The sequence below is a fragment of the Silurus aristotelis genome (genome assembly GCF_946808225.1).
Source record: "Silurus aristotelis genome assembly, chromosome: 15".
NCBI lineage: Eukaryota > Metazoa > Chordata > Actinopteri > Siluriformes > Siluridae > Silurus > Silurus aristotelis.
The window spans coordinates 15,088,143-15,109,187 of NC_139588.1; the positions used below are offsets into that span (position 1 = coordinate 15,088,143).

The 21,045-nt window shown below is 37.8% G+C and overlaps 2 protein-coding genes and 1 long non-coding RNA gene across 4 annotated transcripts; 1 reads left to right on the top strand and 2 right to left on the bottom strand.

The window, feature by feature from the left end:
- Positions 1-2,052: 2,052 nt before the first annotated feature.
- Positions 2,053-12,182, bottom strand: allc (allantoicase). The gene is made up of 13 exons (XM_083562336.1): positions 11,824-12,182; positions 10,240-10,443; positions 10,066-10,116; positions 9,801-9,888; positions 9,353-9,472; positions 7,458-7,543; positions 7,254-7,386; positions 6,933-7,088; positions 6,611-6,684; positions 5,807-5,915; positions 5,592-5,719; positions 5,203-5,408; positions 2,053-2,802 (listed from the first exon to the last, which is right to left on the bottom strand). The coding sequence occupies exons 2-12, from the start codon at positions 10,327-10,329 to the stop codon at positions 5,238-5,240; spliced, it is 1,206 nt and encodes a 401-aa protein (XP_083418462.1). The 5' UTR covers positions 10,330-10,443; positions 11,824-12,182; the 3' UTR covers positions 2,053-2,802; positions 5,203-5,237.
- Positions 12,183-15,321: 3,139 nt separating this feature from the next.
- Positions 15,322-20,278, bottom strand: rps7 (ribosomal protein S7). 2 transcript variants are annotated; one of them, XM_083562818.1, is made up of 7 exons: positions 20,173-20,278; positions 19,499-19,582; positions 19,339-19,410; positions 18,424-18,567; positions 17,063-17,127; positions 15,868-16,018; positions 15,322-15,433 (listed from the first exon to the last, which is right to left on the bottom strand). In XM_083562818.1, exons 2-7 carry the CDS (start codon positions 19,571-19,573, stop codon positions 15,356-15,358), a joined length of 585 nt encoding a protein of 194 aa, XP_083418944.1. In that variant the 5' UTR covers positions 19,574-19,582; positions 20,173-20,278; the 3' UTR covers positions 15,322-15,355. The 2 variants fall into 2 exon arrangements, with proteins under 2 accessions (XP_083418944.1, XP_083418943.1); XM_083562817.1 differs by having other exon boundaries at positions 19,499-19,653; positions 20,173-20,232.
- On the top strand, positions 19,147-19,413 carry LOC310738021. Its single transcript, XR_014536962.1, has 2 exons — positions 19,147-19,250; positions 19,290-19,413. It is a non-coding gene; the product is annotated as an uncharacterized lncRNA (long non-coding RNA).
- Positions 20,279-21,045: the final 767 nt, after the last annotated feature.

The following is a 21,045-nucleotide window of genomic DNA, read 5'->3' on the forward strand; positions in this document are numbered from 1 at the left end:
CTTTAACATAAATTATACAGACCATCACCATTTTCTTCCACTTGTATATCAAAAACAGCACTTCTGCTGTTTATTTAGGGATTATTCCACATACTACAAAGAATAAGACTCAAATTCATTCCTACATGGGATGCAAATTGTGTTTTTTAAATACAACACTGTGTGTAGTGGCATATTTTTCAAGTCATCAAGAAAAGCTACTACTTTGGTGGGTAAAGCAGGTGGCAACCTACTTCGTGATATTTGTTTAAGAATTTCCTATCAAAGTTGTAATTGTGAAGGTGTTGACAATGAAGCAATCTTTTACAGTTTATCATCGTTATCATCATCATACGAAATGTTGATATCATAAGCGTCCAGAGATGTTCCATTTACACACATAAACAATATATACACTATATATATATATATATATATATATATATATATATATATATATATATATATATATATATATATATATACATATATATATAAATAATAAATGATAATGTATGGGATTCTCTAACATCTCACCAAGAAGCGATGTAGCTTTGGCTCTATGTGAAAAGTATAAATATGCCTAGAAGAATTATAAATCAAGATGACTGACTTACAATCATGGGTTAAAGGTGGACTGCAATAAATGTATGTAAATGTAAATCATGTCAATCAAACATGGCTAAATGCTGAGAAAATAACTATGTAGAACACTGCTTTGTTGAGAAATGGTGTAGTTTATCCCCAGTGGAGGAAAAGACATTTATAAGGCACAAGTGCAGCAGTATATTTCAAAGGCGTAAAATGTTTCCCTTCCATCAAAACAAAGCAACTGTTCAAAATATGCCAGCATATAATCAGGTGCTTCGTCCCCTTTAGCTGTTAGAATAACATCCACCTTTTGAGAGGGTTTTTCACAAAAGAGCAAGGCTGTGGGGAATTCTGCTCATTCATACACAAGAGCATTCGTGAAGTCAGGTACTGATGTTGGGTGAGGTCTGGGGTGTAATTGCTGTTTCAGTTCATCTCAAAGGTGTTCAGTTGGGTTGAGTTTTGGGCTTTATAAAGCGCTCCAACCTTTGCAAACCATGTCTTCATTGAACTCGCTTTGTGCACAGAGACACTGCCATGCTGGAATAGGTTTATGTTCCAGCAAAGGAATATTGTAATTCTGCAGCATGTGAAGACATCCTATACAGTTATATACAGTATATACATATAGTGTTCCCAACTTTGTGACAATCATTTGAGGAAGAACCACAAGTGTAATGAACAGGAGATGATATCCCTTGGGGATATAGTTTTTGTAGCTGAAGCCAATTGAAAGTTATACACTGATAATAAATGTGATAATAAAATGTGTTTAGGTACTTGTTGACCCCAGGTACCTGAACTTCTCCACCTTCTCCACCTCTTCTCCCTGCAACCAAACCACTCCACTGTCCTCCCTCTCATTCACACACATGTACTCTGTCTTACTCCTACTGACTTTCATTCCTCTTCTCTACAGCATGTACCTCCACCTCCCCAGGCTCTTCACAACCTTCTCCCTACTCTCGCCACAAATCACAATATCATCCACAAACATCATAGTCCATGGAGACTCCTGTCTGACCTCGTCCGTCAACTTGTCCATCACCACTGCAAACAGTAAAGGGCTCAGAGCCCATCCTTGATGCAGTCCAACCTTCACCTTAAACCAGTCTGTCTTTCCTACTGCACACTTCACTGCTGTCACATTGTCCTCATACATGTCCTGCACCACCCTCACATACTTCTCTGACACACCTGACTTCCTCATACAATACCACAACTCCTCTCTTGGCACCATGTCGTACGCTTTCTCTAAATCCACAAACACACAATGCAACTCCTTCTGACCTTCTCTATAGTTTTCCATTAACATTCTCAAAGCAAATAATGCGTCTGTGGTGCTCTTCCTCGGCAAGAAACTATACTGTTGCTCACAGATGGTCACCTCTTCTCTCAGCCTGGCTTCCACTACTCTTTCCCATAACTTCATGGTGTGACTGCAGTAGTTTAAGTTCTTTAACCTAAATAAATAGTCAAACTGGTCATTATTTCCCATTTTTATGTGTATCATTTTTATTTAAAATACATTTTTTTTTATTCATAATTTTAGCTATATTTAGCTAATTGAGTATTTTCAAACAGAAAAAAAATAATACATGCGAAGTCTTTAAGACATTTTCAGTAACACTTACTATAAAGTTCATCAACATAATAAATTATGAACACATCCTTATCATGTTATAATGAATTCATAAGACATTTTGCATATTGCTATACATATTTATATAAATATTTCGATATGTGTATGGCTCACTATATTATACATTATGAATTATTCCCTTTATTGCATTATACAGCATTCATAACACTTTATATCACAAAACCCAATTTTGCCTTGTGCATTGACTATGATTATGAATATACTGTAGCATTGTTATAAATGTAATTTAAAGTCATTATGCATTTGGCCTTCATAGAATGTCATTTGAATTAAAGCATGTATTTTAAGTTACCAAAATAGTGATCCAAAAAAGTGTGATACAAACTCAGTATGCGTTTTCCAGAGTTGAAAAAGACAGCTATATCCGCTTCCATTTCTCTCTCTCTCTCTCTCTCTCTCTCTCTCTCTCTCTCTCTTTCTCTCAGCCAGCCCATATAGAAAGAATCAAATCTGAATGTTAAACTCCAGCAAAAGCAGGAAATCTGTATTGACCTGATAGTGCATGTCTTGGGTCAAATCCTTCTGCATCGTGCTGATGCTATTATCCTGTTATGGACCACTGGCATAATCTGCACAAAGACAGGACAGAAATGATAACAAAGAAACTCCAGGAAAAACTCCCCAAGTAAACTGTCAGTGTATAAAGGGGCTGGAATAGAGAAGCATACTTTCAATTCTATTCACATTGTAAGGAATAAGCTTTAAACAGACTAAGTCTTAAAAAGGATGTCTGTGTTACATACTTTATGAAAAAAACTTTCTTTCTTTCTTTCGGCTTCTCCCGTTAGGTGTCGCCACAGCGGATCCTCCGCACGTTTGATTTGGCATATGTTTTACGCTGGATGCCCTTCCTAACGCAACCCTCCCCAATTTATCCGGGCTTGGGACCGCCACTGAGAGTGGCTGGGGATGGTTCCCTGACCGGGGATCGAACCTGGGTCGCAACAGTGAGAGCGCTGCATCTTAACCACTAGACCACCAGGGGACCACTTTATGAAAAAAACTAAAAAGACTTAATAATACAATGTATTAATATTTATTTTATATATTTATATACAGTAAGGAAAATAAGTATTTTAACACCCTGCTATTATGCAAGTTCTCCCACTTAGAAATCATGGAGGGGTCTGAAATTGTCATCGTAGGTGCATGTCCACTGTGAGAGACATAATCTAAAAAAAAAAAATCCAGAAATCACAATATATGATTTTTTAACTATTTATTTGTATGATACAGCTGCAAATAAGTATTTGAACACCTGTCTATCAGCTAGAATTCTGACCCTCAAAGACCTGTTAGTCTGCCTTTAAAATGTCCACCTCCACTACATTTATTATCCTAAATTAGATGCACCTGTTTGAGGTCGTTAGCTGCATAAAGACACCTGTCCACCCCATACAATCAGTAAGAATCCAACTACTAACATGGCCAAGACCAAAGAGCTGTCCAAAGACACTAGAGACAAAATTGTACACCTCCACAAGGCTGGAAAGGGCTACGGGGAAATTGCCAAGCAGCTTGGTGAAAAAAGGTCCACTGTTGGAGCAATCATTAGAAAATGGAAGAAGCTAAACATGACTGTCAATCTCCCTCGGACTGGGGCTCCATGCAAGATCTCACCTCGTGGGGTCTCAATGATCCCAAGGAAGGTGAGAAATCAGCCCAGAACTACACGGGAGGAGCTGGTCAATGACCTGAAAAGAGCTGGGACCACCGTTTCCAAGGTTACTGTTGGTAATACCCTAAGACGTCATGGTTTGAAATCATGCATGGCACGGAAGGTTCCCCTGCTTAAACCAGCACATGTCCAGGCACGTCTTAAGTTTGCCAATGACCATTTGGATGATCCAGAGGAGTCATGGGAGAAAGTCATGTGGTCAGATGAGATAAAAAAAAAAATAATTCCACTAAACGTGTTTGGAAGAAGAAGAATGATGAGTGCCATCCCAAGAACACCATCCCTACTGTGAAGCATGGGGGTGGTAGCATCATGCTTTTGGGGGTGCACATGGGACAGGGCGACTGCACTGTATTAAGGAGAGGATGACCGGGGCCATGCATTGCGAGATTTTGGGGAACAACCTCCTTCCCTCAGTTAGAGCATTGAAGATGGGTCGAGGCTGGGTCTTCCAACATGACAATGACCCGAAGCACACAGCCAGGATAACCAAGGAGTGGCTCTGTAAGAAGCATATCAAGGTTCTGGCGTGGCCTAGCCAGTCTCCAGACCTAAACACAATAGAGAATCTTTGGAGGGAGCTCAAACTCAGTGTTTCTCAGCGACAGGCCAGAAACCTGACTGATCTAGAGAAGATCTGTGTGGAGGAGTGGGCCAAAATCCCTCCTGCAGTGTGTGCAAACCTGGTGAAAAACTACAGGAAACGTTTGACCTCTGTAATTGCAAACAAAGGCTACTGTACCAAATATTAACATTGACTTTCTCAGGTGTTCAAATACTTATTTGCAGCTGTATCATACAAATAAATAGTTAAAAAATCATACATTGTGATTTTTGGATTTTATTTTTTTTTATTATGTCTCTCACAGTGGACATGCACCTACGATGACAATTTCAGACCCCTCCATGATTTCTAAGTGGGAGAACTTGCAAAATAGCAGGGTGTTCAAATACTTATTTTCCTCACTGTATAATATATATTTATAATCTTGAAGATGAAAGCAATTTGATTAACACAATTCTACATGTCTTGACCCTACACAAAGATAGCATTTTTAATAAGGCATTAACAAGTTAATATTTATAATTCCTGGCCATGCAATAATGTGCAACTGCGAGACTTGAGCCAAATATGAAGCAGGAAATGTATTAAGCCATCTCCATACTTATTGTTTAATTTAGTTGATTGCTCTGTGTTTCACTTATGAATTGCTTTAAAAACAACTCTAGAGATTCATAATTTGTGGCTTTAATAAGTGCATTAATTAAAAGGCAATAACCACCATGTCACCTAATTGGTTCTGGGCAATCGGTAGTTTTAAGGGGTCAGAGTTTTGAGATTTGACGAGGATTAGTTGAGTTGTTAGAGATGATGTGACCCCAGAGTCTGAGACGACTGACCCCTCCATCAGGCGCAATTACAAGCCTCACGTGACTTACACACCCACGCTGCAGCACACACTCTCCAGAGTACAAGTGCCTGAAGTGAGGTTTCAGCTGAACAAAGGGGGGAAAAGGGGTTAGAAATCATACTCGCAAGGAGAAACTGGATCAATATTTAACAACAAATTCCAATATTGAAGCGAGCCCACTGAATGTATAAGGTATCATGCAATTCAATAAAGGAAATCTGTTTATTAAGCAATATGAGCATGCACACTGTCAATTTGGATGCCATACTTTCTGAGGAAGAAGAAGCATATTCCACATAGGACCTTGGTCACTGCTCCACTTGTGTCTTATATAGGTTTGTTCCTCCTCTGGGGTTAAACTACAGGCTTCAATTTTACACCAGTCAGGAAAATTCCCTAAATGATGTAAGAGAATATGAAAATGTAATATCTGATCAATGTAATGCTGATGTAATAGTAGAATCCATTTTTCACTTAGTGTACCTTTAAAGTGATTGGTGTCTATCTCAATTTTACTGATCACACTAGGATTCCCAAGTCTGAAGATAGCCCACTCAAATCCAGGGACCTGCAAGATGCCCTTCTCATCGGCCTGAAAAAGTATGCAGAAAAACATCAGTACAATTATATAATTCCCATACAAAACGTTGCTTCTGGAACAGACTCAGCAATCTTTACTGATGATGTAAGTCATGATGGTAGAATTAAGAAGTCTACAGATACATTCTGTTGAGCAATATACAAAGAATGTTAAATTGAGAGGAACTTCATCATGCAGTGGACTGCCCACTTGATGCACTGATTTACTTTAAATCTGCCTAAAGATGATCTGTTCCAATACTTTTGCTCATCCCCATAGGTGCAATAAGCATGTCATGTTCAAATTCAAATACAATTCATTTATCATTTATCTAGCTGTGAAAGAACATTTATTTTGATTTATCATCAAATTTTTTCATCTTTTGATCTCAAACTCACTTTCAGTGTAAGACAAAAACAAAGCAACTGGCCTTGTTATTCCAATACTTTTAGAGGAGACTAGCTATGGCACCTTAATGTATTCTACTTCATTCCAATTCAATCATTTATTATCAGCAAAAAAACTTTTACTGGTCAGAGTCAAAGTGAACACAAATCCTTTAACCGAAACACAGCATATACTGATTCCCACACTTTTTCACACTAGGGGCATTTAGATTAATAACAATTGTTTTTTTTTATTATTATTATTTAATAATGAAATGAAATGAAATTATTGCTTTTGTTATTGAAAGAGTAATTTTGTACTTTCAACACTTTGGGACGATCTAGGCGTCGTGCTGTCTCCCAGCCGTCAGCCATGCTGTCAGCCCTTCCGAAACCTGCAAAAGTGTGCAAACCTGTACATTTATTTCACAGCACTTTGAACTCTACATTATATTATACAATACAGTCTTTGCAGAAATGCATTCACATTACACTAGTAAGCAAAATGGTTTCTTGTTTTATAAAGCTTCTTCTTGACTGTAGGTCAACATCAGGATCAACATCAGAAGAAAAAGAGCAATAGCAACTACCAATCCATGTTAAAGCATCTACTTAAACATTTACAGGCTAATGAGTTTAGTACCAATCATGTTACGTGGGTGACCAAAATGTGCATTGCTGTAGCCCACACACACTCCACCATTGACCAGTGCGACAAGATCAATTTCCATGTGACTGCGTAAACTGGACCAGTCCCTTTGTCCAACCCCATATACTCGCAATCTTGCAATACCTCCATCTGTCATGCAGATATAAACAACAACAAAAAAAATCAATAAAATGTAGCCTTTTAAAAGCATTTTAAAATAAAATTATAATAATATGCAGTAATTAGCACACATTGTGTGTTTAGTGTAAATAGAACACTATTACACTATTACATGGAGCATGTACAGAATTTTACCAGGATACATGTTCAGTCGGATGTGGGTGACTCGATTGGGAAAAGTGACACTGAAGAAATTGTTGCAGGAATCAGAGTATCCAGGCTTCAGCATTGTCACTGGTACAATCTCCTCCCAACTCTCGGAGTTAAGCTGTTAATCACATTGATTTTCTGTTTGATTTAGTAATCATTTTTCTAGTTCTTTAGTAGGCATTAAATTACCTGTGCCACCACTTCAAACTGGCTCTCCGAAGCAGCCATCCCTGTACGATCTCCCTCAAGAACTAAAGACGGCACAGAGAGTCCATCTGAATCACACAGACAAGACATGAAAAAGCTTGTTCAGTATTCGCTTCTGAAAACTGTAAAAGTGGAATACTAAAGGACACATTGTACTAGGTGTACTAGTTACATACTTAACTACTGTTAATGTGATAATTGTACTTACAAGGAAACTGGAATAATCTGCACATTTTTACACTTATTTCACAATTTTTCAGTAAATCGCTTCTGTTGAATTAAATCTAAGTAAATTGTTTCTGCTTTCATATGATTTAAGAGGCTTAGTAGCAGCCAGGTGCTACTGATTATATTGATTAGTGTGACCACACTAACAGTTTAACAGTTTGCTGGTCTGGATCATTCAGGTATGTGTTAACACAATACCAAAGAGGAAAGACATCAGCAGTGACCTTAGAAAAGCACTTGTTGTTGCCCATCAAGCTGGGAAGGGTTATAAGGCCATTTTTAAACAATTTAAAGTCCATCATTCTACAATGAGAAACATTATGTACAAGTGGAAAACATTCAAGACAGTTGCCAATCTTCCCAGGAGTGGATGTCAACCAAATTCACACTATGGCTTATATGTTTATATGTACAGTATATATGTGTATTCCATTTCCTCATAGATAGTTTTTTTTATATTATTAAGGCCACAAACACATTGATGTTTGTTGACAGCACATTGATGATAGTGGTGAGAGAGTAAAGGCAAGTCATTTCTAAGCAATGTAAAGGGTGTGATTTCTTTATTTCTTATGCCTCCTTGCCAACATGCTACAAATCTTCTCTTATCTAGCTAATGATGGCATGCTATACGGGAATCAAATGGCCGCTAATATTTTTTTATTTACATTTGACTGTGTAATAATCAGATTCACGAGTGTCGAATAAACCTGCCAATTAGTCGTTTGCTGGGGCATTTCCTTGCTACAAATGTGCGCTGTGTATCCGTGTCTAATGATGAATAGAGAGCCACTCATCCAGCCTTAATGACATTTAATTATAAAATCTTATTTGCCTTTATAGAAGGTATCAATTTAAGCTAAATATTTATTGATAAATATAAATAATAATATATATTTACTAATGTATATTTCACAATTTTTTATTGCTGACTAGCTATCCCATATGTTTTCTTTTCTAATACTACTGCTAGGTTTGACTAGCATGAATATGAGTAGCTAGCACAATTGGCTGGAAAAGCAAGTTTAGCTAATGGAAAACAAACAAACAAAACCAGTAGATATTTACAGGTTATTTTACTTCTGATTAATTAATTCGCAAACTACAGAGCTACAAAGTCATGAAAATGACATGCAAATTGCATTCAAATTATGCATTCAATTTTTTTAATGCTAGAGTACATTTTAAAGTACACACATTTTTATTTTTTAAACTTTTGGTTTTATAATTTGGTATTAATACTTTTTTTTATATATATTATATATATAATATATACTGTACATTGACATATTTATCAGTATTAGTTTCACTCCTTTTCCTGACCTGCTCAGATTTGAGAATAACTATATTTCTAGCTATAAATAAAAATAAATAGGGTCTTTGAAAAAAGCCAAAGTGGCGCTGGGTAAAAAAACTGAGTTTGACAGATGTATTTAGTGTGTAGATTTTGATTTTTCCTCACTGAGTGATGCCTCTGTGTGTGCATGGGATTAGTTACATAGTCCTATCCTTTAGGTACTTGTATGTTGTTGATATATACCATAAACAATACTTTATAATGTCATTTGCACAAAGAAACATTAATTTATCATTAATCAGTTTAATACTGTTTCTTATTCTACACACCGCGCCAGGTTGCTCTTACATACCCAGACAGGTGGCCTGAATAGATATGGAAGGGGCATAGTTTCCCGTGAAGAACGACGTGTCCACATCAAAGCCGTGAATGACACCTGGAACCCCCAACTGCACAATGCACCAGTCATGACCTTTAGCACAAGACAAAAAAACAGGACTGTACATCGTTCATGAGATCAATACGTGACTTTCAAGCAGGCAGGAGTTTTTGAGCATTATAAGACAGTTTGTCATAGCCAGGTTAGGCAGCCTAGTCCAGTCGCAATACTTCAAAGAGCTCTTTTCCGTACTGTCATTTTATTGATCAAGTGGAGCAGATAGATGAGGGTTCTTAGTGAAGGTGGCCCACACTCATCAACACACACTCACCAAAGCCATCAAGTAGATCAATGCCAAGGTCACAAAAAATAAGTTTCTGTGGAAATTGATGTTGGCCGACTGACAGAAATGGAATGATACCTGGAATTCTTTTCCTTCTTGTTTCCCAACCGTCCATCCATTTCCCAAACTCGGTGAATGCTGACGGAAGAAACACTGCTGGCTCCCTCTTCAGTTTTCCCAATATCCATTTTATAAGGAATAATTATTATATATATATATATATATAATAAGAGAAATAGACATTTTTGGGTAAATGTAAGATTTTAACATGCTTCTTTGCACATAATAGTTTTAGCTGCTGAAATATGTTAGAGTAAAACCTGACTGCTCTTCACTGCAGTACCTTCAAGAGATTCCGAGCAGGAGCAAACCACTCATCCGTTGCAAAAATCACCTAGAGTAATAAAAAGAGTAGCAAATTAACCACAGGCAACCTCACAAAATCCAGCCAGTTGAAAAGCATTATTCATGGTTACTGAGAGGAGCTCAGTGTGCTCTATTTGTGGTCATCTTTTACCTTTCCTCCTGCTGTTTCACACGCAAGATTGTTAAACTGAACAAAATCTGGTTGACCGGAGTTCAATTTCACAGCTGATCGGTTCGCCATCCTCAATGTGAAAGGCTTCAAAAAATTGTTATAAGCCCTTGAGGATTGCTTTAAAGAAAAAAAATTGCTTCTTTGGCGTCCTACTGAGTTTTTCAGGTGGAAAAATTGTGTTTGCTAAAAAGGTCGACCAGAGTAAAGTACACATTCAGAGCAAGTTCACCCGTGTGTTATTTATTAATTTTTTTAACAAGGAATATCGAGTGCCCCTAGCGTGCTATAGGCAGGAAAGCAGTTTACATACATACATACAAAAAAAAAAAAAAATATATATATATATATATATATATATATATATATATATATATATATTTTTTTTTTTTTTTTGTATGTATGTATGTAAACTGCTTTCCTGCCTATAGCACGCTAGGGGCACTCGATATTCCTTGTTAAAAAAATTAATATATATACAGTACAGACCAAAAGTTTGGACACACCTTCTCATTCAAAGAGTTTTCTTTATTTTCATGACTATGAAAATTGTAGATTCACACTGAAGGCATCAAAACTATGAATTAACACATGTGGAATTATATATGGAATTATATACATAACAAAAAAGTGTGAAACAACTGAAAAATGTCATATTGTAGGTTCTTCAAAGTAGCCACCTTTTGCTTTGATTACTGCTTTGCACACTCTTGGCATTCTCTTGATGAGCTTCAAGAGGTAGTCACCTGAAATGGTCTTCCAACAGTCTTGAATGAGTTCCCCGAGAGATGCTTGGCACTTGTTGGCCCTTTTGCCTTCACTCTGCGGTCCAGCTCACCCCTAAACCATCTCGATTGGGTTCAGGTCCGGTGACTGTGGAGGCCAGGTCATCTGGCGCAGCACCCCATCACTCTCCTTCTTGTCCTTCAAATAGCCCTTGATGCCTTCAGTGTGACTCTACAATTTTCATAGTCATAAAAAAAAAGAAAAATCTTTGAATGAGAAGGTGTGTCCAAACTTTTGGTCTGTACTGTATATATATATATATATATATATATATATATATATATATATATATATATATATATATATATATATATACACACATACATACATACACGTATATATGAGGTGTGAAAACGTGTTTGCCCCCTTCCTGATTATTTTTTTTTTTTGCATGTTTGTCACACTTTATTGTTGAAGATCAAATCAAAATTAAATATAAGTAAAAGATAACACAAGTGAACACTACATACAGTTTTTAAATGAAGGTTTTTATTATTGAGGGAAAACAAAATCCAAAACTACATGGGCCTGTGTAGCCCCCCTCTGTTAAAACCTCTTAGTCGTCGGGGTCCCATTGTTCTCAGGTATTATTTGTTAGAAATAGATTAAATAAAAAGCGAGAAGAGTAACTATGACTAACTATACATCATTCTTAAGCTCTACTCCTTAAGCAGCGATTTCAGATCACTGTTTCTCAATGGAAAACGTATAAAGAATGCATTTGCTGAATGAGTGTAAGCAGTACACAACAACATGCATAAAAAGAAATGCACTACTTACATTATTATTGTAATAACGAGTCACAAACACATCCACTGCTGAACAACATGCCGTAAAGCATTTTTGCTCCAACCAAACAATAGTGTTGTCATTTAGATTAGGTTATTATTTTGTTTACGTCACATAACTTCGGCTGGTGTTTGTGTGTTTATGTTTCTGAATAACTTTCGCATAAAAAAAACGAGATTTTGCTGGTAAAAAAAAAAAAAAAAAATATGGCTGGTAGAAAACACAGTGTTACAAAACGCTTGCGAACACAAAATAAAATAAATAAATAATAAAAACAAGTAGAAGAGGCGGAATCTTGGTTTGAGTCTCCAATCTCTCTGCAGGTGTCGTCATGTTTTTTTTTTTTATCATTTCAATCCTTTTATTTCCAGCGCCATTATGGAAACTAAATGATTGATGAAAAATGTAGCCAATAAGTGCAGGATTCTAATGATATATGGGAGGATTTGATTCCCACGTGGGTGAGTGTTAGTTTTATTACTCTTTACAAACTCTTACTGGCCGAAGCAGCACGTGAACCAGGAAGTGATGCAGCTCTCAGTTCTGCTCAACCAGCTGTTTATAGCGCGTGCTAACTGGGCTTTGTTTACAAAAAACCCCAAGAAAACAAGGGAAAAAATGGACAGTCCAAAAAGTTGTTTTATCGGAGATAAAAGCAACGATGTGGAAAATATTCTTGGGGGTGGATTAAAAACAGAGACTTGAAGATCTGCATGGAGATGATATTTTACATCTGTAGGTTACTATATGTCTCCCTTTACAGTTTTATACCATGTTATAGGTTTTATTGCCCGTTTGTTTTTATAAATGCTTGAAGTGTGTGTGTGTGTGTGTGTGTGTGTGTGTGTGTGTGTGTGTGTGTATTGTTGAGATTGGAATGGCCGCACATATGAATGGCTATGACTGTAAAACAATAGCTTGTCTGATCATCAATATGAATGCCAACTCGATATCAATCGCCCCAAAAACGTATAATAAAATCCTTTATGTGGTCAGTCATTCATTTCTATGCAGACTGTATGAATAGAGTTTGAATGACCACCAGAGTTTAGCAGGTGGCTCTCAAACGTGAGAGAGAGAGAGAGAGAGAGAGAGAGAGAGAGAGAGAGAGAGAGAGAGAGAGATCAGACATTGTCTCAGATAAATGTTTGTAGGAATCTCATTTATGAAGATCTTCATAAAATTTGAAATATGAACTTATGAGACATATGGCTGTCAACCCAGTACTTTTCTGGATTGCTTCAGGACTGATTTCATGTATTAATATATGAAGAAAAGAAAAAATTCAATTCGGGAATTTATTTTTTCACGGTACTTCAACAGCTATAACTTTTTGAGCAATATCAACTTTGAATAATGGACATTACATTTAAAAGTGTTTTCTATTTCAATTGTGTATGTAGCCCACTTTTATCAGGAACTGTTAACATTTAAAGTTAGGTAGGGCATTTTCAGCTGCGAGTCCCAAAATCTGTGCCGAAAGCTAACAGGTTAAAAGTGTGGTTTATCACACCATATCTGCTTACGTTGTTTATTGTACAGTACCAGTCAAAAGTTTGGACACACCTTCTCCTTCAACGGTTTTCCTTTATTTGTATTATATTCAACATTAGGCAACGAACAACCCAAGATTATATATATTTTAGATTGTCCAAAGTAGTTACATTAAGCTTTCATGACAGCTTGATTCTCTCATCAGATTCACAAGGTAGTCACCTGGAATGGTTTTCAATTCACAGATGTGCCTTGTCAAGAGACACCTTCTTAATGTACTGTACAAATACATTATGACACTGTTAACTGAAGAGATAACAGTCCATCATTACTTTAAGAAATGAATGTAAATTGAAATGAAACCAGTTTCATTTCCTCATTAAGGACCATCCCAGAAATGAAAGTGCTACCTCTGCTGCACAGGATACGTCTATATTATAATTACCATCCTCAGAAACCTCAAATGGCAGACATTTGAACAGCCACTGTTCAGAGGCGACTACATGAAATCAGGCCTTCATGATCAAACTGCAGCAAAGAAACAATTATTTCAAAAGAACAAGCAAAGACACTTGTTTGGGCCAAGAAACTCAAGGCATGGGCATTAGATCAGTGAAATGATTAATTCAAAAGTAGAGATTTGTGCTTCTAATCGCTGATTTTGTTGGATGTAAAGGGAAAATGGACAGTTCCTGAATGTGCAATTCAAACTTGGAAGCACAGTGGGGGTGGTGTGTCAGTGTAGTTCCTTTTCTGAGAACACTGCTGGTCAAAGCATTTTTAAGTGACACGCCATCCCATCTGGTTTGCACTTAGTATGACCTTCAAAAACAAAGACCCCAAACACACATAGGTAAGTGAAGATCTTTTGTCCAAGATGGAGAGTGGTGGCATGCTGCATCAGATGGCCTAGCCACCACAATCACTAGATCTAAGCCCAACCGAGATGGTTTGGGATGAGTTGGACCAGAGAATGAAGAAAAAGCAAATCAACTCAAGCACTCAACACCTCTGGGCACTCCAAGTTTGTTGGAACACCATTCCAGGTGACTATCATGAGGCTGACTAAGAGAATGCAGAGTGTTGTCATATCAAACGTTGGCTACTAAAACATTCTGGGTTTAGTAATTTAGTAATTATTTGTTTTGTAAAAATGTCAATTTTCCAGTATTAACTTATTGCTAAAAACAAAACTAAAGAAACACCATTCAATAGATGTTCAAACTTTTGACTGGCACTTTCCATGTAAGAAAAAAGAGAAAAAAAAAAAAAAAAAAGCTGTTTCTGTAACAGGGGAAACTCTGCTTAAAGATGTATGATGTGCAAGAGAGTGGAACACTGACTTAATAAAAGATTTAAGAGTTATCTTTGAACACTTGATACTTGTGTAAATTTAATTCAAGCAATATTTTGATTCAATTACTATTGTTTAGTAGCCTGCATTACTACAGACATCTGGCAGTGTTGAAATAAAGTATATAAAGCAAACAGGCACCTAGCTGTTGGATAAAACTCACTGTAGCATCGCCAGTCCATGACCTTGTTTAGTTAGTAGATACACACAACTGAGGTCTGTGTGAAGGAGCTTGTTTTGAGCCCTAGATGATGAGAAAAGGTACTACTGAGTAAACCCAATAACTGCCAAAAAATGGATATAATTGAACTAAATTGAGATTTCATTCAAAGCTACCAGAAAAAACATTGTTCCACAGGAGAAATTATGAATGATAACTGCAGCAAGAAAAAGTATTCGAGACTCTCGTGGCTCCATTTTCTTATTTTTACATAAGCATCTTTAACAACCAATTTTGCAGTCACTGAAGACGTGTTGCTTTCCTGGTTAAAAGCTACTGGTACATTGTTTAACACAACTTTGTGGAAAAATATACTACCTTAACCAGCAACATTGAGGCGCAGCTTCAGTGCAAATCAAAACAGACCCATTATTAAGATGTGCAAATGAATGCACATTAAAATAAAGAAATATGGTGCATGTGATGGTATACAAATTTATTTTGCCATCTGCACTTTACAGTTGGAACTCTGGAAATTCAAATACAACGTCTTTGCCTGTGAGCTTCTTGTAGACACCAGCAAAGGTCTCAACCTAGAAAAGAAATTACAGGGAATTAGATAAAATGTACACAATGTACCAAAAGTAACACTGAAGGATTAAACTATTATCCAACTGTCCAATTTCATTTTATAAATTAAATATAGCATTAAATGGTTCAACAATTTAAGGTTCAGTTCACACCAAAACAATCTATCACTTAAACAAGAATGCTAGAAAAATTCTGTGCACTGCATGGTTTACCTCCCCAGTAACGGCCCATAAGGCTCTGGGAAGACCTAGGAATATACAGAACGCCGTCCTCACCAGCTAAACGCCGGGGACACGCATGCTATCCAACGTCGTGGAACGGGATTGTACGTCATGGCACTAGAGTGCTACGCTCCCATACGCCACACGGACAGAGCCACATGAGAGCCGACTCACAGGATGTCCACGTTGGTCAGGTTGAGACAAGCAGCACTTACCTTGTGTTCAACATTGTTTTGCTGCGCCTTGTCGAGGTGAACCTTGATGAGCCGACTACTGTCCAGTTTCACACGAATCCTCTTGCCAACAATCTCACTGGGGTAGACCAGGTCTTCAAGGATGGCGTCGTGCACGGCAGTAAGAGTTCGGCTATGAAACAAAACTATAATTAAACCTCATGATCCTTTGATATTCTAGTAAACAGCACTATATATAATCCTAAAGAATCACTGCACTAAAAAAAAAAAACTAATCTTTCATTTGAAATCTTTTACTGGGCTCAAATAATTCAATTCTTTTTGTGGACATTCAGAGAAAATAGTCAAAGCCTAACATTACCAAGTGAGCAAATTAGAGGCTGCTCCATCAAAACTTGGAAAATGTTCATAACTGTTATAGTACATTAAGGTACCAGGTACAGCATGTATTACAATAGACACAGATTGGCATACTGAAATATGTATTCTCTGTGATGAACGCTAAAGCTTAGTAGCATTTTAATCAGATTGTGATTAATTTCCCCATTTGCATTTCACCCATAGTAGTAGGTGCCATGACTTAATTATGACTGGGGGGCTTAACATATAATGAAAAGTAAGACCATTCTCACTCTCGTTATTGGACCAATTCTCTAATATTGTTTCATCTAAAAGCAGTAAAAGGTTTGGGGGTATTGAAGACACTTGTATTCAGCAATAACTAACAAATAGCAGAAAAAACATGGCCATATCACCCACTCCTACATAAGCATACGTTGAATTCTTTAAATGTATACGGTGCACAAAGGCTTGTCCCTTGCAAGTCAGTTTCTGAGCAATAAAATAAGTCTATTCCACATGTACTGTTAAACATGATCAAAGCAAAACAAATTTAAAAATATTAAGTGTGCACTGCATGGTTTACCTCCCCAGTAACGGCCCATGAGGCTCTGGGAAGACCTAGGAATATACAGGACGACGTCCTCACCAGCTAAACGCCGGGGACACGCATGCTATCCAACGTCGTGGAACGGGATTGTACGTCATGGCACTAGAGTGCTACGCTCCCATACGCCACACGGACAGAGCCACATGAGAGCCGACTCACAGGATGTCCACGTTGGGTTATTTTTTTAGATTGCATGATCAGTCCAGGTCAAGTACATTAAGCATCTACCCACACTAAATAATGCCTGTAATAAGAGCCAAGACTTACCTCCTGGGACGCTTCTGCTTGTTCTTTGTGCGACTTTTCCTTGTGGGCTTGGGCAGGATTCTCCTCTGTAATAAAAGAAAAAAACCCTTGTTTAAAAAATAAATAAAACCCACAAAAATATGCAACTTCTAAGCATTCGGCTTTAGAACAGTTGAGTGTGCACTGCATGGTTTACCTCCCCAGTAAAGGCCCATGAGGCTCTGGGAAGACCTAGGAATATACAGGACGCCGTCCTCACCAGCTAAACGCCGGGGACACGCATGCTATTCAACGTCGTGGAACGGGATTGTACGTCATGGCACCGGAGTGCTACGCTCCCATACGCCACACGGACAGAGCCACATGAGAGCCGACTCACAGGATGTCCACGTTGGTTGTGTACAATCATAGTATCAAATACTGCAAACCTTTTTTCAAGTAAAGCAAATTTCAAACTGAAACTTTCTCTAATGTAGTTTGGAGTTGGATTTTTGTTTTAAAAGTGAAGTATTAGTCTATAATTCGATAAAAATATAAACGAACCATAAGATCTCAAGAATGTGTCTAACAGTACAAATGGTCACCAAACCACAATAGCTTGACTTGTTTCGATCGAACAATGAGGAGACAAAATTATGAAAATATTGTATGTTTTGGACAGCAGACAAACATGGCACCTATGCGCCGCCCTCCATTCATGAACTGGCACTCGTCCATGTGCCCATGCCCACAAACACTATTTTATACAGTGTTTACTGTAAATTGCTGTTTTGCTAAATTATGTACTATAATTTTAAATAAACAATTTACAGTATACTACACCATACTGACCATTAATCTTTAAATCTCCTGGGTAGACCAGGCCATGTCTCCAATTACAATATTTAAGTTAAGATGGGGCCACAGAAACATCTATCATAAGTCGGAGACTTACATTATTATTACACTATTACAACTGCTAGTGTTCACGATGCATTTTCTTCTTACTTATGAATAACCAGAATAAAATCCAGCTATTTTTGCTTTTGCTGATACCCTAAAGAGCAAGTTCTTATACATCTCCCTTGTGTTGGTGCAACACCATATTGAACTGTGGCTACTTAATCCTGAATGATGCCAGATTACAAAGTCTGCCATTCAGATAAATGGAAGAGTTTGTGTCACTGTGTGCAGTGTAGACAAACATTTGGACTCTTACCCAAGCTACCACACCAAGCCTATCTTACATATCAAGGAAGTCAGAACATTTGGCTGGTTAAACACTAGAGCATTTACTTGACCAGTGAGCTAGCTAATACATGTCTTGCACATTTGCACCATACTTTCAGTGTGTGTGTGTTTGTGTGGGTGTAATATATATAAAAAAATTGCAACATCATTACCTGTGCAATAAAGACCACATGCTTGCCACTGAATTTCTTCTCCAGCTCACGCACAAGCCGCACCTGAATCTTCTGGAAGGCCTTCAGCTGGGGTACGGGCACGAAGATGATGATTGCTTTTCGGCTACCACCAACCTCAATTTCCTGAAAGAATAAAAATCCAACAGCATTTCTCCACATCAGCCCCAAACACAAGACATCACATGATCACACAATGTAAGAAATAACATCCTCAGAGATGGAGATTGTGCACTGCATGGTTTACCTCCCCAGTAAAGGCCCATAAGGCTCTGGGAAGACCTAGGAATATACAGGACGCCGTCCTCACCAGCTAAACGCCGGGGACACACATGCTATCCAACGTCGTGGAACGGGATTGTACGTCATGGCACTAGAGTGCTACGCTCCCATACGCCACACGGACAGAGCCACATGAGAGCCGACTCACAGGATGTCCACGTTGGGTCGGTAAATATTCAACACAAATACACACCTAAAGCCAGGTTTCTCTTCCCTATTTACAATTTGGGGGGTTTTTATCTATGATTTGAGAACTTCTCTCCCAACATGCCACCAAATCTTAGATGTATGACAGTAGGGGTAGAGGTGGGTGGGGGATGGGTTGGTGTTTAAAAATCTACTTTGATTAGAAATCAGTGATACTTATACTTCCATACTTTCTTACAAAACACTAGATTGATCAATTTATATACACACAAATGCAAGTCTAAATATCTGAAGTATTTCCATAATTATGTGCATGGGCATGTAACTGAGAACGGGTTTAACCCTCGTGTCTTATTTACCAGCCACTTAACGCGAATCATGTTAAATCTCTCAAACTCTGCAACATGTCTATATAACAGGTTTAGGCTTTACCATATACATTATATAAATATATATATAAGATCTGACCTTAGCAGCAGTAATGTTGAGCTCCCGCAGCTGAGCCTTCAGATCGGAGTTCATCTCCAGCTCAAGAAGAGCCTGTCACAAGATTGAAGCCAAAAGCTCAACAAACAATAATCAGATCACTGGGGATATATATGAAATAATGTTTGTTTTATAGTCTTACCTGGGAAATGCCAGACTCGAACTCATCTGGCTTTTCGCCATTCGGCTTCACGATTTTCGCGCTGGTACTGAACATGGCCTAGGACTGAGACAACACAGGCACCAGGTCACACCTCAGCCACAAGCTTCTCTTCAGCTACATATAAACTGGGGCTGCTGTTTCAGATAAATATACAGCACAGACATGTAGAGGTTCACAAAAGCACCAGTCATTGTGCACTACAGCGGTATGGTGAACTACAAGCCCTGTGAACAGAGTGGAGCAGTGTGGCGAAAAGTGCTCTCGGCGTGGGACTGTTAGCATTAGCTAGCACCAGCTCCACACTGAGGAGCAGGAGGTAAAACTAGTCAGCTAGCAAACGGATTTACTCAGTTTTATATCCAAATAAAGTTCATTTCCTCTTTCTTAATAACCTATAATATATACGCCGAGTAAACCACAGCCACCAAGCAGGCCCGAGCCATTTCTACCGCGCTTCTCCAAGTACACTGAGTTACCTCGTCTCGCCATGTCACAAAATAATCACTCCAAACTACCATCCGACTCAACAAGCGCCTTTATCTAACGCATCCCGGTGTACTTACACCATACAACCGAAAAAATAAATAACCAACCGCCTATTTTGACCATTTTAAGAAGCTTTCGGCTCGAGGCATTAGACTGAACTAACCTACCTCAGTCAACGACGGCCTGGAAAGAGGCCGTCATCTCGCGAGAGGCCGGTAAAAGCGCGTCGCCCCGGAGCATCACGGGAAATGCATTTGTTTTTCCGGTCTGTAGAGGGCGCCCGCTGCCTTGTGAAAGCATGCTAAATAGAGCGATATCAAGAAACTTTATGAAGTACATGACTGCTATAGCTATAGTAATAATTCATCCTCACATCTTCTTACTACTAATGTTCTCTCATTGTGAGCTCTTTAAAAAAAATAGTCATTTATTAATGCAATTGAAGGACCCTCTGATTAGACTTAGCATAGTATAGTATATGTTAGACATTTACAATGGTTTTCCTTTGCATGTGTGCTTAAGAGTTTACAAATGTTTACATGAAGTTATTTTTTATGCAAGAAAACTACGACTATAGATAGATGGTCAAGCAGGCTTTTATTCGCATTCCAACCATATAGAATACAGTACAGAGTAAAACAAAACAATGTTCCTCATGGACCAAGCTCCATGAGACTACACACATTAACAAAAACACAGACACAGAACTACCCCAAAATAAAGTTCATTTAGTGCAAAATGAACAACATAAAAGCGTAAGAAACAGTGATAGATTCTCTGGTAAGATAAAATGGCCTCATACATCTGCCTCTTTCAAACCAACCAGCTGCATGTCTTTCTTCACCACATACATTCTTCTGCTGATATACATACATATACGTGCATATATATATATATATATATATATATATATATATATATATATATATATATATATATATATATATATATATATATATACAGTGAGGAAAATAAGTATTTGAACACCCGGCTATTTTGCAAGTTCTCCCACTTAGAAATCATGGAGGGGTCTAAAATTG

Coding starts and splice junctions, on each gene's coding strand:
- allc (XM_083562336.1), bottom strand. CDS start 10,329: ATGGCGAACCGATCAGCTGTGAAATTGAACTCCGGTCAACCAGATTTT. Junction 9,889..10,065: donor CTGCTCGGAATCTCTTGAAG/GTACTGCAGTGA, acceptor GGAAAACTGAAG/AGGGAGCCAGCAGTGTTTCT. Junction 7,387..7,457: donor AGTTTGAAGTGGTGGCACAG/GTAATTTAATGC, acceptor TGTGATTAACAG/CTTAACTCCGAGAGTTGGGA.
- rps7 (XM_083562818.1), bottom strand. CDS start 19,573: ATGTTCAGTACCAGCGCGAAAATCGTGAAGCCGAATGGCGAAAAGCCA. Junction 16,019..17,062: donor AAGCAGAAGCGTCCCAGGAG/GTAAGTCTTGGC, acceptor TTTGTTTCATAG/CCGAACTCTTACTGCCGTGC. Junction 15,434..15,867: donor AAAACAATGTTGAACACAAG/GTAAGTGCTGCT, acceptor TTTCTTTTCTAG/GTTGAGACCTTTGCTGGTGT.